Source organism: Notolabrus celidotus, chromosome 2 (assembly GCF_009762535.1).
Source record: "Notolabrus celidotus isolate fNotCel1 chromosome 2, fNotCel1.pri, whole genome shotgun sequence".
Classification (NCBI taxonomy): domain Eukaryota; kingdom Metazoa; phylum Chordata; class Actinopteri; order Labriformes; family Labridae; genus Notolabrus; species Notolabrus celidotus.
Window position 1 is genome coordinate 7,531,100 of NC_048273.1, and position 15,438 is coordinate 7,546,537.

Consider the following 15,438-nt stretch of genomic DNA (forward strand, 5'->3'; position numbering starts at 1 on the left):
GAATAGAGGTTAGATTAACAGAGACCGACCCAACACTTTTAATCAACTCTCCAAGCTTTCCTTTCAACCCCCCCTCCTCCCCGCCCCCCCCCAACGTCAACAGATCACAAACACGTAATTAGAGCGAGCGGAGGAAGTGGATGTTTGGTAGGTGATGAGGTTTTCTACTTTTCAAAATATAAACGTGTGAAGCGACGGTTCACAGTCGACACATGCAGAATAAACAGCAGCTAAATGAGCATCAGTCAGAGGCGAGGAAATGAGGCAGCAAACAGGTTTAACGGGACAGGATTGCACTTCTATTCAGATACAAGTGAACAAAGATTAAGACGAATGTAAACACACACTGTAAGGCACAATAACCCTGGGCCATTCATATGAAAACAGACTCAACAGCTCATCACTGAAGTAAACACACAGTACTTTGGATTTTCTGTCCGTCCCTGATACAGTTTGGGACGCAGACACAGTAAGACTTTACAACCCGACAGGGCGAAATGAAGGAACTCTTTCATCACGACTTAAATACAAACATCAAAACATTTCAAATCTGTTTACCAGATTACAACTTAAAACAAAAACATGGTTCTATGGGTACAGGTTTTTTAAATACATGGTAAAAGCTGACACAGGCATATTTTACATTTGTTTAAATCAGCTCTACAGAACAACATGGGCACAGGTTTGCAAAGTTTCTTTGGACAGAGTGACTTTTTAGCCACTTTGGAATAAAACCATGCCTTGATGGGCTCTTTCATAATTTCTAGTTGGATATTTCTTCCTGTATCAATCCTTCTCTTGTGAAATAACACGCTTTAAGACTCATAATCTAAATATTGAGCATGTCTGGAAACAGAGCAGGTGTAAAATGGAACAGTAAGGTGTACACATGGAAGAATCAGGTAGAGGTTAAAGTAGGAAAGTGTGCTGAAAGGTCTTTGGTCTCAGGTGTGGATGGGTGACAGAGCGTGTTTCTGTGGCACAGGCCGAGAGGACTGAAGGGCTCAGGGGGGTTCTACACCAGCATCTGTGTACAGTAACTGTTAGTTTTTGTTGATGCAAAGTCAGAGTGAGGACATATAATCAACACAAACACACATTAACAACCACATCATGAGAAAAATATGTGAGCACCAGATGACATGAAGCAAACACAAAGAGAGGATCATAAGGGAACAGAGTCTAAAGTAAAACAAAGAATTAAAGCTGGGGTTGGTAGTCTTGGAAAACTAGCATGAATTTGAAGATACATGAGTTCTCAGGACTCCGTCTAACCCCTCCTCCCTCCCCTCCGAGCTCCTCCAAAACGACGCCCCCGTGACCATATGATGGTGACTGATTCAAAACTGGTCCTCACCAAAACATTATCATAGTGAAAGTTAAAAACACAAACAAACATGGCTGCTGTTAGTACTCACAACTGTCATGCTAGCATTATCCAGTTGTACTGGTGACACGATATCAGGGGAAAAGTTATAACACATATATAATACTGTAACAGCTCTACTGTTTGTTAAACGTGTTCAGTGTAGATGTTCTTAATTCCTACAGTGTTGACGGTCAGTGAAGGCATCAGGAGAGGTGGAGAGTGTGTGAGCGGGAGAGAGGAGAGACAAGAGGAGAAGTTTTTCATTCATTCAAACATTGATTGTTGCTTTGTTAGTTGGCGTGATCACGGCAAAAGATCAACGTGTTCACGAATCGGCTCGTCATCCCTACAGCGTCCGGACGGACCCGTGGTGAGAGCTTTTTGGACTCTGATCCGGACTACAGTCCTGAGCAAAGCACCTCATTGGGTCAAAGGGGACAGGCCCGAGGTCGAGCGAGAGGGGCAGTAAATAAAGGCAGGGGACAGGAAGTGCACGCTGAGGAAATGTACACGCAGGAGGCGGGCAGAACAGCAGGATGAGATTTGATTGGTTTATAATTTTGGACCCCAAAAACGGTGATAGGTTGGTGTTTTCCCAGGTTTACTCCGGCTGTAGATAGCAGCTTTTTTTCCCCTCTTTTTTAAGAACACATTATGTATTGATCGCCATCGGGACATAAAGATCATTTTAACCAGTATAACAAAAAGTGTATCTAAATCTGACTACCAACCCCAGCTTTAAAGGTACAGTGTCCAGAAATGTGTGCATTAAGTGACAGCTAACAGTCAGACACTTGATTGAAACGCTCCCTTGCTCACCCCTCCAGGTGATGAGCACCCCTCCTTTCAGCCTTAAAGGACAAGAAGCTCCTGCGAGTATGATCCTCCGTATGTCAAGTATTTTCACCATCAAAAACGTCTACAGCATACATTTGTGCACGACAACCACTCTCTTCTTCCTCTTCATCATCTTCCAACCTGTGCATGAATACGATCACGTGTACCTGCTAGCACCTGTGGTAGTTTGTCTGAAAGATGGCGGTATAAGATGGCTGCCACCGTGGAAGGGGGAACCTCTTCTTTTGTCAATATACAAGGCAGATAAAAGCGATTTAGACATACTTCATTTCCACTTCTACAGTCTGTTCTGCTGCTGCTAAATATTACACACTGCACCTTTATGTGACATAAATGATGAAATGACCAGAAAGAACACAAAGGAATGCACAAAGAGAAACCAAAAGTTCAAAGAGAGAGTTGGAAAAAATGTGGAATAAAGCAACACAATTAAAAAGTGATGGAACACAATTAAAAACAAAGCCTGAATGATGACAAATAGACACAAAACACCCACAAAGATAAACATGATGACATTAAGAGACTACAAGGAGTTTTAAAGAGGAAAAAGGAGATTTTAAGAGATTTAGAGCACTGATGAAGTGATGCAGAGACACCACAAGAGGACAAACACAACCACAAAGAGACACATAAATACTTCAAAGAAATGAAGGACAGCACACAGAGACTGTCTCAGATAGGACTGGGAGGTACTGACTGTGAATCCATGGTCTGAGGTGTTCTCAGTTAGGGACCCTGGACTCGTGTACAGTATGTTTGGTCAGAGAGTGTCACAGAGGAAGAGGTCTGTCTGGAACAGTTTGAACAGTAACACCGGTTTGAAGTTTATAAAAAAGGTCAGACGTTTCTGTGAGCAGACTGAGAGGCTCTGCTCCAACATATCTCCAACAATATCTCAACAGTATGACAAAAACATTACAAATGTACAGCCATGTTTCCATCATGAAACACTCGCCCAAATGTTTCCCATATTCTACATGTATGTATCTTTAATAACAGAGTCTCTGCTATCTAGCCATCTGCATATACAGTATGTAAAGGCAGAGACGGAGCTTTATCTGAAGCATCAGATAACTCTCTTCAGACCCGGCTTCTTAGCTCTCTGTTTCCCCGTGCACGTTCTCCATGTGCACTTTGAGGTAGTCGTTCCTGGTGAACTTCTTGTGGCACAGCTGGCACTCCGCCATGGGCCGGTTAGGGTTGTGTGTGAGCTTGTGCCTGCTGAGCATCTTCTTCAAGCTGAATGAAAGGTCACACACCTAAGAAGCACAAACAAACACAGGAGTTAAGGAGCGGCGATTACAGCAAATAACAGGGCCGTGCCCCGGCTGTCAGGCTGAATTACGTCCGGCTTTTCAACAACAACAAAAGAGGACAACTGTTAGCTTTCGTTAATTCACACTTCAGCGCCATGAGCCTCAGGTTTTATATTAATGACACATGTTTAGCAAAGTTTATCAAAGAGCCGGATGACAACCTGACTGTAAAACATGCATCGCTAAATGCTTTTCTTTCAATTCAAGAAATGTCAGGATGTTTTTATGAGTAAGCATCAAATTATAGTTAAAGCTAGGTTTGGTAGTCATGCAAAACTAGCATGAATTTGAATGTAGCATTTCCTCAGGACTCCATGGCTGTTTTCGAAACCGCCCACTATACCAGCACTACGTACTGATTTGTAGTAGTATGTGAACAAGAGCAAGATCTGCAGTATGCCAAAACTACCCGGATTTCTACTGACTCAGTATGCATCAGACCAGTCTGCCTCAGTGTTAATTTTGGCGGCTATTCTAGATTTAGTCTTAGTCTTAGTCTTTAGATGAAAATGCCTGTTAGTTTTAGTCACATTTTAGTCTTTTCAGCCCTTTTTAGTCTTAATTTAGTTTTAGTCGACGAAAACTCAAAACATTTTAGTCTTTGATTTTTGCAGAAACATCTTCACTCTTTAAATAATTCATGTAGTTGATCAGATATTGGTATCAGGGTTATACCAAGTGTTAAAATCGTCAACATTTCACTCCTTTAACACTTTTGCTTGTGTAATATCTTAAGTTAAATAATTCAGCCTGGCCCTGCTAAAAAGTCAAAAGAAAACATTCTTGATGTGACCACTGTGACTGTATTTAGATTCTCTAGACTCAGAAAAATGCCATGAAAGGACTGTATTGCACATTTACGACGGTCCCTGAATGCACCTGCAGTGACAGGCGCACATGAGAAACAGTCAGTTCACGGCACTCTGAAATGCATCTGCCAGTCCCTCCAGGAAGTTGCGATTTCGCGATCGCAACTATCAACGCAAATTCAACCAATCAGCGTGATTTTTTCGCGGCCTTGCAATTTTATAAAATCATCGCAACTTTGACCAATTACCTCAATCTCAGCCCCTGTACGTCATCGGTTTTGTCATCAATTCACTTCCTTGGAACATGACCATAAGTCCTCACTTGATCGGCACTTTTCAACAGCAAAACATGCATGGAGAACGGGTGAAGAGAATGGACAGCAGGACAAGTGATGATGACAACGTTGTTATTTATAGATTGAGGGGCTCAGTGTTAGCTTGGTCTCTACCTGCAGCAGGTGTGCTTTATGAACCAGCTCTCCCTGCCTCCATGCATCTGTCTCATCTTCATTGATGATTTCTACCCCCGGTGTGTGTTAGTGACAAAGACACAACCGGGGGACGTCTGTTTACTATTTGACGTTTGACGTTGTTGCCGCTCTCGCCGTAAAAAGCTCTGCGTCTACAGCTTGATTTATTCCAGTTTGGTGATACATCAGACACATTTAGTAAGTTTTGATCAACTCCTAGTCATCAAAGATGCAGATTCATTTCAGAGTGCGTGAACTGCCTGTCAAGTGCCTCTGTCACTGCGAGGTGCATTTAGGGACCGTCGTAAATGTGCAATAAAGACCTTTCATGGCATTTTTCTGTGAATCAAGAGAATCAAAATACAGTCAGTGGTCACATCAAGAATGTTTTCTAAAAACAACTGTAATTTAGCGTATTTACTTGCCCCTGAGATGTTATTGGGGGGAAAAAGCAAAAATAAATAAAAAAATCGCAACTTTCACCGCAATTTTTTCAAAAAGCTGTCGCAAAATCAGGCTTTTTGGGCCGCAACAATCACAAAAAAATCCCGCGAAATCCTGGAGGGACTGATCTGCGTCTTTCAACGAAATCTAAACATATTTTCGTCAGTTTTTATTATCAGTGATGCACTTGAGCTCGTCTTAGTCTCGTTTTCGTCATGAAAAAATTAGTCGTTGACGAACATTTATCGTCATAATTTCGTTGACGAAATGAACACTGGTCTGCCTCACGTACTGTTTCCCACAATGCACAGCGCTCGTTCCGCTTTTTCTTTTTCCTTCTTTTTTTAACGAAAGGAAATCCATTTTTGGGTGCTGTGAAAGTTATTAAATTAAATATAAACCACTTCCTAACTTTTTAAATCATAAGTGGATGCTAAAGAAGCAGTTTCTCTATCAGCTTCGCCGTTGTTTACTTCCGCTTTCTGAAACCGGAAATCCAGTGACGTCTGACCCAGCATACTGCAACACAGATCGTACAGAGCAGTCATACTACATACTAAATTCAAACGCAATATGTAGTAGGCAATACCTACTGCCTACTACATTAGTAAGTAGTATGTAGCACGCCGTTTCGAAAACAGCCCATCTAATCTCCCCCTCCCTCCCCTCGGAGCAAAGAGATAAGCTGCATCACTTTGTCCACAGGGGGCGCCAAAATCAACACAAACTAAAAGTCCCTCACTGGAGCTTTAATTCATTGATTTTAGTTTTTCATGAATGAGTTGGAGTCAGAGGATTCAGCTGATGATAAAACCTTGAGAAAACGTAGGTTTTTTTTAGGACATGTTCAGTAGAAAGCCTGCTCTGCCATTGCTCTGGCATCCTTTTTGTGAGATAAATTATGTAGCCAATAAAAAATAAAGTCAACTCTGGATCTTCTCTGCTGTGATCTGATCCGCTGATTCAGACGGGACAGCCCGAGCAGAAAAGATTCTTTACCCAAGTTTTCCTCTCCATTAAGTTTACCCAGGCACAGCCAGAGTTCTGGGTGATATGTAAATCACACGCTGTGGACCTCTGAGACAGGAATCTTTTTTTTCCTCACCAGCGGGAGGGAATGTACGCAACTTAACATCCATCATAAATGAGCCATTTTACACTGTACAAATGACTCCATCGTCCTCTATCAATCACCGTAATCCGCCTCTGGCTGCTGTTCAGCTGCAGTTTAACACACGGCTTGAAGATCACAGCATGTGTCCCCCTCACTCCATCTGTGAAGAGCTGCAGCGCCATGAAATAAAAATCTCACAGACAGTCTGCATCTGTGGCCAGAAATAAAAGACTTTTGGAGCGAATGAAATCACTGCTAAAATAAGAAGATTCCTGTGACATTATTTCATACTCTGACTAGAAAATATCTGTTTTTCCAGGATTTGTTTTGTCTCGATGGTTCTGGGCTGATAACTGCGGAGCTTCGGCATCAAACGGGCGTTAAATATTCTTCAAACAATCTACAAATCTGATCCAGAGTTAGCACAATGTTCGATATCGGATAAAGTGAAACAAAGACAGGAGCCGATGAGAGGCAGGCTTCCTCATCTCATCGCGGCACAGATGTTTCTGGATGCTTCTACAACGTTTCTAATGTCTGTGTGACTGACGCTGCTCAAACAGACCCTCTGGCCTGTCTGGAAAATGTTCCTGGAACTATGTGATGATTTCGTCTGCCTCAAAATCCAAACCCCAAATAAAATCCACATGTTATTTCTATTATCTTCAATTGATGAGCGCAGAGTTATTTACATGAAGACCTCTCTCCCCCACAGCTGGAGGAAGCATCCACATGAAGGCTGGATGTCACAGGGAGAGGCTTTCCGGTGAAGCTTCAGTGACGATGATTAGGAGGCTGATTCTGTGGTTTTGTACAACGACGACAGAATGCCGCGAATACAAGCGGGCGAAATGAGCTTTCTCCGCAGGGTGTCTGGGCTCAGCCTTAAGGCTGATTTATACTTCTGCGTTGAATCAACGGCGTACCCTACGCCGGGGGTCCGCATAGCTCCCGTACCTACGCCGTGGCCTACGCACGTAGCTGACGTGCACCTCCTCCAAAATGTAACTCCCCGTAGAGCCGACGCGGACCACAAGCTCTGTGATTGGTCCGCTCGGCGGCTTTGTCTTTCCCGCATTTACAGCACTTCCGGGATCCCGGACATCGGCCGCACATCGGCCGTGTATTTCATCTCCTCCTCTCTATTCTTCATGTAATCATATCTGTATGATAAACAGCAACATGTATCAGCTGTAGATTAACATAACACGCTCTGAATCTCTGTGGAAAAGTAAACAGAGATCGTAGCGGGACCGGAAGCAGGCGGCCGGCTCTCAGAGAGACCGCACTGCCCTCAGGCGTTTCGGCGGAGAATTGCTGCGCGACACGGACACACCGACGCACAAGTATGTGGTGCTCATGTCCGCGTCAGCCCCTGCTGCGTAGGGGAGACGCAGAAGTATAAATCAGCCTTTAGAGAGAGGGTCAGGAGCTCAGACATCCTGGAGAGGCTCAAAGTAGAGCCTCTGCTCCTCCGGATCGAGAGGAGCCAGATGAGGTGGTTCGGGCATCTGGTCAGGATGCCTCCTGGGCGTCTCCCTGGGGAGGTGTTTCGGGCATGTCCGACTGTGAGGAGGCCACGGGGAAGGCCCAGGACACGCCGGCGAGACTATGTCTCTCAGCTGGCCTGGGAGCGCCTCGGTATCCTCCCAGAAGAGCTGGTGGAAGTGGCCGGGGAGAGGAGTGTCTGGGCGTCCCTGCTGAGGCTGCTGCCCCCAGACCTGGACCCGGATAAGCGGAAGAAGATGGATGGATGGATGGACGACAGAATGTTCACGGAGGTTCGTGCACGTTTACAACTCAAGGCGAGGTCATGTTTGTTTGGGTGTTGAACATTTGGTGTGGAATATATGTCTTGCTTTGATTGTGTCATAAAGCTACGAGATGTTTGGACTCAAACTGTCTTCAAATTTAAGAGCGGTTTGGACTGTCATGATTACTTCCTCGTGTTCTTGGTTGTCGATCAAACTGCTTCTCACGATGCGTCATATAATTATTTTTTTATGCACATGAAATTAAGTTGAAGGCATCAATGAAAGACAAATTATGTCTACGGCTGCAACAAGTTGTAACCTCTTCTTGTCTAATGACCCTGAACATCACCAATAAGCACACAATAAGAAAGTGGAAGTCACACTGTGTAAAAGTTGTGACTTGTTTAAATCATGACTCAGGAATGATAAAAGTACTGTAATTGTCTGAACATGATGATGAGTATCTTAAACTGCAATTACTGAATACCTGTTGTTTTTGTAACAGCTGTCTGCACCTGTCCCTCTCTCCACCCCTGATGTCAAAGAACAGATATGTCACATGTCTGTGCCTACAATCCCTCTGCGTGTGTGGGGAGGTGTGCCTCAAAGTTTGAGCACCTTTGATCTAGAATAAAAACATTGCAATCCTTTTGGATGAATAATTAAACCTTCAGATTGAAAAGTTGATTTTGAACTGAGGAGATTTCTAAAAGCAGTCGAGGCTTTTAAAACAAAAAGCAGAAAAAGCTGTGTTAATCGCCCTTCATGTACGTTTCCAACTTTAAGCGGTGATAAAACACAGATTTCAAAGAGTTTGCTCCTCGCATGGACAACATCTTCTGTCACACACACACCCACACACACACACACACACCCAGTCTCTGAGAGTAATTATTCTCCTGCAGCATTATAAGCAGACGGTAATTTCTGCCTCTGATCCTCTCAATGTGTTTACGTGAGATCAGCCCGCCTGGCCCCTCAAGAGAAGCAAGATCACTATCTGCCTCTAACTGAGCCCCCCAAACCCCTCTTTAACTCTCCACATCTGGCCTCGTGCCATCACACACACACACACACACACCCACACACACATGCAGGGATCACTCACGTCACATTGGAAAGGTTTCTCTCCTGTGTGGGTCCTCATGTGCTCGTCCAGCCCCCGTTTCTGGCTGAAGGCTTTGTTGCACTCGCTGCATTTATACGGCTTCTCCTGCAAAAACACAAAGACACACACACACACACACACACACACACACACACACACACACACACACACACACACACACACACACACACACACACAGAGGTCAACAACAATACATAACACAATGTGTCCCCAGTTTGATCACATATGGACCAAACCTGTCCATTTGTGTCCATTATGGCTAACAGCAGAGTAATAACGCACACATGTGCACGAAGGGAAAACAAACAGCACAGTGGAAAACACATGATGTGGAAATATCAGAGAAACACACACAAACATTCACGCCACAGCTTGGCGTTAAAACGACCTTCATTGTGACTGTGATAAGTTTTATATCATTAAACTTTTTATGAATACAGAAAAATCAAAGTGGAAATAATCTGAAAACCTGCCTGACAGCCTAAAGTCATAACTTTCTTACTGTTCAAAGTCACGTCAGCTTTTATTAACAACATCTTTCAACAAACATCTGAGATATGAGAGAAAACAGTCGAGCTAAAGGAAGTGGCAGCTCAGCTGGCAGCCTCTGAGGTCTTACTGAGGAGTATCAGTGAGACACTAAATTGAACCTGAACGTCTTCTGTTTGTTGTTTTTTAAATTCTAATAACTGAATCACAGTTTGTTTTTTAAAGCAGCACACCGCTTTGAATAAAGGTTGAACATTTCTTACAGCAGCACTTAAAGATTCCTCAGCTTGAAGCCCCCTTAACGACCAATTTAAAAGCAACCTTTAAAATGTGTGTCAGAATAATTCAGCGCATGCTAAATTGAAGGAATGGACTTGTTTGTTTCTGTAAGTTTTGACTGAATATTGGTTTTGAAAAACTAAGAGGGGTTGAAAGAGAGTTTAAGTGACAGAGCATCCCTGTCACCAAAGCAATTTACTCGCACCTGCACATGCCAAATAGAGAGAAAGACTCACTTCAATTTAAAGCACTAAAAACCCAAGAGCTGAACCCTGAAAACTGTCCCCTTAGTCAGCTGGTGAGGAAGCTAATCAGCCAGACTCCCATCAGCACTGATCCAAAACACAACTCATCATGAAGCACTCCAAAGATCTCTATTTAGAACACTGGAGAAACCTTCAAAGACTCAAAGTAGAATGAATTGTTATTTGACCCTAAACCGTGATTATAAATGATCTGAATATCTGTACAGTGTCAGAGATACAAAACAAAGACGTATCCTGACCAAATACAGGCTGAGTGACCACCAGCTAGCTGTAGAGACAGGGAGACACAGGCAGACATGGCTGCCCAGAGAGGAGCGTCTATGTGCTCACTGCTCTACAGGGGACATAGAGACAGAGATGCACTTCCTCCTCCACTGTAGCAAGTTCTCTTTATTAAGAGATTCCCACTACAGGGAAATTACTAAAATGGTACCAAACTTCCCAACATTAACCCCAGAAGAGAAACTGTCAGTTCTCCTGGGGGAAGGGTCAGCAGCTCCTCTGGCTGCTAAATATGTGTCTGCCTGTCACAGCCTGAGGGACGCACCATCCCATGGTGTTTGATTTTAGGTGAAGGTTTTATGAGCATACCGCATCAAGTGAGGACATTGAGATATGCTGTATGGGTGACACCATTGTTTTAATGCGTATAAAAATATGTAATATATATAATATGTAATGAATATATATGTAATGTATGTGTATAAATCGTATGTGCTTTGGCAACAACATGTCTTTGTTCATGCCAATAAAGCAAATTGAATTTTTTTAATTGAATTTGAGAGAGAGGGCACAGGTTTACTAAGTCCTACGAAGTTCTGGGCCTCTGTGACATCAAGCTGGTTACAGCCTTCATTACAAAGACACAGAAACAAGAGCTTATTAGAAATGTATCATATTTCATTAACGTTGTTATTTGTTCAGTTAGCTGGCTACCAACGGCATGCCAGTCTTTGAGGAAGGCTCTACAGATACAGACAGCTAACATGGCTCACCGATGACAATTTAAGACAACAGGATGAGCTCAAGCTCAACAGAAACATAAATTTTATCATTATAATTATATATATAATTAAGTCTTTACATTATTCTGTATGAATGCTGCTCTTTGTTTGATGGAAACATTTGTCTCTTTTCCTAGCTGCTGCTAGGAAAAGAGATTTTTAATCCCAATAAGTTTCTGCTTAAATAAAGATTAAATAGAATTTTAAAAAATATATAAATAAATAAAGAATAATGGAAAAATAAATATGGAAACATGGGAACGTAGCATTAGCTCAAATTTTAGCTCGTAGATGTCCTGAAATTCACATTACATATTTTTTTATTTTATAATAATAATAATAATAATAATAATAATAATAATAATAATAATAATAATAATGATAATAAATATTAAATAAAAGAATCTATATAAATATGTAAAAAAAACATATCTGTAAAATAATAATAATAATAATAATAATAATAATAATAATAATAATAATAATAATAATAATAATAATAAATATTAAATAAATAAATAAATAAAGGAACTCCAAAGTACTAGAACGCATAGCAAGACATCAAGAGCAAAATAACATGTTTACATAGTTATGATGTACATTTATGTATTTTAATAACTGATGTGGTTCACCTTACTGGGCTGGACAATATGAAATGTCCTATTTATTCAGAAGAATTACATCCCTGTACAAAACTTTAAAAAATTGAAGGAGAATATAAGATTCAAATTGTGTTGGATTAATATTTCAGGGGCCAAACGAGCACAGAGCATGTCTGTATTTATTCAACATAAGATAATAAACGTACAGTGATCAGAGTCCATAGAGAGAACATGAGCTGACTTTACATCATGTGGATTTAATGGTAGACCAGGTTTAGGATTTTAAAACTAAGTTCTTTAATTCTTTAAGCTGCGTTTACACCGTGACATGTTTTTCTTTCTGCTACATAAACACTTGTCTCGGTCGTATTTTTCTGCCGCGCTCTAACTCATTCTCAGAGACTGATCCCCTCTCTCACTTCACACCCGGTGTTCTCCCTGGGAGCTCATGAAGATATGAAATGAAAGACTGTACGGCCCCTGCAGTAAGGAGGAAATGACCGGCGTAGGGGCCATCAAAACCACATGGATTCCTGAAAGGAGAAAGGAAAACAGGGCGCAGAAAACCTCTTTGAACATATATCAGAGCGAAAGCTCTCTGCGGCTGTAGGGTATCACTCCTCTGTCTCCACACCTCATCAGTTTACCAAAGAACATTTCCTCTGTGCCGTTTGGAGGTCCGCCTCACTGTCAGTCAAAGCAGCTATCTCACTGTGGGTGTGTTTGTACCAAAAACTCAGAGTGTGTGTGCGTGTGTGTGTAAATGTGTGTGTGGGTGTGTCAGGGGAAACAGCGGTGCCACCTAAAAGACTGGAGGAGAAGTGAGAAGTGTGCAGATAGCAGGAGTTTGTTCCCAGTGTCACTCTTTGGGAAGCTGTTTTTGACAAGTCTGGCTGATAGCGAAAAGGCTCTCCCCATTTGAAGCTTAGTTGTCATGGGAGCGGGGTGAATGCAGGAAGTAAGGGTCCTGGGAAAGGCGCTATCATGTGGGCGGGGCAAGGAGCGCCCAATGACACAGGATACAAAAGGAGGTAAAGATCAGGTTCACTGCGTGTGTGTGTGTGTTTAAGTATGCAACTGTTTGTGTGACTGAATGAAGGGGTGTGTGTGTGGAAATAAAGCAGCGAGTGTGTGTGTGTGTGAGAAAGCCACCTCGAGGAAACACTCCGTCATGATCTGTGTGATGCAAATTTTTAAGAACCCCTTCTTATTCCATAAGGCATGAATGGTTCCTGTATGACAAAGAAAAAACTACACAAGGTTGAAGGTCAAAGGTCAGGAAACACATGGATGGACTTAGGTGACTGGGTATACCCAGAATGCATCAGTGTGACCCCGGTAACATCGAACATCTGTACCTGTGCCCTTCACTCTCCAGCAGCTGTTCATTGTGCGACCTTTGACCCGGCCTTTCGTCTGAATCTGACCACTCCGAGCAGAGAGCACGTCTATTAATGACGAGATGGACTTGGGTTTATTTACTCCAGACCGGCCTCTCGTCTCATGTGTCGGGTTTAATGTGTGCGTGTTTGTAAAGCAGCGCACCAACAGGAAGTCATTGTGCCCCGTCAGGGCTTTAAGGTGCAGCTACAAATCAACAAACGGCTCGTGGGCACAATGGATTTATTATGAAGACGTGAATCATGCAAGTCAATATCAACAATGGCCGCCGCTTTTATTACATCCTCATTGAGGTTATACTTTTGGTTTGTTTTCCTCCAGCTGGATAACAAAGTGCTTCATGAGTTTTTTTATCATCAATGAAAACTAGAAATGTTTATGAACTTAAACACAAACAAAGACAAATAAATGAAGTGTGTTAGCAAAACTAAACAGTTGTATTTATTCTTATTGTATTGTTGTTGGTTTTAGCTTTTTTTTTTTTTTTACTTGTTTCATTCCATTTCATCCCTGTTGGTTGAACTTTTTTTCAAACTTCTAATTTTCTTTCATTTTGCAGCTCTTATGCTTTTTAACTCTTCTGTTCTGATTTAATTGTATTTATTTTAAAAAATGTTAATCACTGTATTCCTCACTTTTCTCCTTTATTTGTTTTGTTTTATTTTTTGTTTAATCTTCTCTCCTTTTTTATTTTAAAGCACTTTGTAACCCTGTTTTGAAAAGTGCTATCTGAATAGTGTTTTATTATTATTATTATTATTATTATTATTATTATCATTATTATTATTATTATCATTATTATTATCATTGTTATTATTTTTATCATTATTATTATTATTAGTAGTAGTAGTAGTAGTATTATTATCATTATTATTATTATTATCATCATCATCATCATCATCATCATCATCATCATCATCATCATTATTATTATTATTATTATTATCATCATCATTATTATTATCATTATTATTATTATTATATATTTTTTATTTTTATTATTATTATTATTATTGTTATTGTTATTGTTATTATTATTATCATTAGTATTATTCTTCTTCTTCTTCTTCTTCTTCTTATTATTATTATTATTATTTTCAATCATTATTTTTATTATTATAAACTAAGTCAAATCATAAAGAAATGTCTTTCATTTTTTCGTCCTGACTGACACATGTCCATTGTTTCTTCTTTGTGGATGGTTGTGGTTTTTCATTTTCAGTATCTAAATACATTTTGTGAACAGGTAAGATGGTGTTAGTTTTAATTTAAGTGGGTACAGTTAATCAAAAATAATGTTAACCCGTAATCTGGTAACAAAGACATTTATTTTGATAACAAAGTTAAGTGCATGATACATTAAGGTAAAAAATGTCTTGCACTTTAACTTCCTTTTGTTAGTGTAATTTGTTATCATGCACTACAACCGTTACCTCATATATCTGTTACATACTTATTCACTGTCTACTTTGATTCTACATGCAGTGTGACTACTTTATTAATCAGTATTGCTGTTGTGAAGTTATTGAGTCAGCTTTTTTCTTCTTTACACCACGGCTCTATCAGAGTGTATCAGAGTGAACATTTTCTAAATTCAGGGGATTCACAGAATGTTCTGTATCCCAATGTATTGTTTCTTCTGCACTGTGTGATGGAAAAGAATAATACTAAATTGCAATAAATTGGGACAAATAATGTTTTACAATGTTACAATTTGCGCTGCCACAAACGATTATTTTGATAATCGACTAGTCACCGATTATTTTTGTGATCAGTCGCCTAATCGGATCATACGTAAATTGTAGCTTGTCGCACCAGCATGAAGCTGCTCTTATATAACCATCATTCGTTTCCAGCTTGAAGTGTTTAAGGTATGTTAACTAAAAATAAAGACAATTAAGATGATAGTTCATTCAACTTTTGATGAACTTTGCAGCTTGTAGCAGCATTTCTGACATTTTTTAATGTGATAGTGCAAAATAAAATGAAGGCACAACTCTGGCCTTTAACCTTTTTAGCTCTAAATGTTTAGTGCAATGTAAAATGGAACCAAAAAATATGCCCTATGTATAGTTGCACTATGAATACTAAGTAAACAGCTCACTGTTGACGTTAATGTTAGCAGCTAACTAGC

The 15,438-nt window shown here is 40.7% G+C and overlaps 1 protein-coding gene across 2 annotated transcripts in view; it reads right to left on the minus strand.

Annotated features, from left to right (window-relative positions):
* Positions 1–276: 276 nt before the first annotated feature.
* prdm5 (PR domain containing 5) overlaps positions 277–15,438 on the minus strand; it is an 80,758-nt gene continuing 65,596 nt past the window's right edge. For both annotated transcript variants that reach the window (XM_034701931.1, XM_034701923.1), the window contains exons 15-16: positions 9,243–9,347; positions 277–3,486 (exon numbers count right to left, since the gene is read on the minus strand). In XM_034701931.1, the coding sequence (XP_034557822.1) occupies positions 3,322–3,486; positions 9,243–9,347 (270 nt within the window). In that variant the 3' untranslated portion in view covers positions 277–3,321. The remainder of the gene's footprint in view (positions 3,487–9,242; positions 9,348–15,438) is intronic.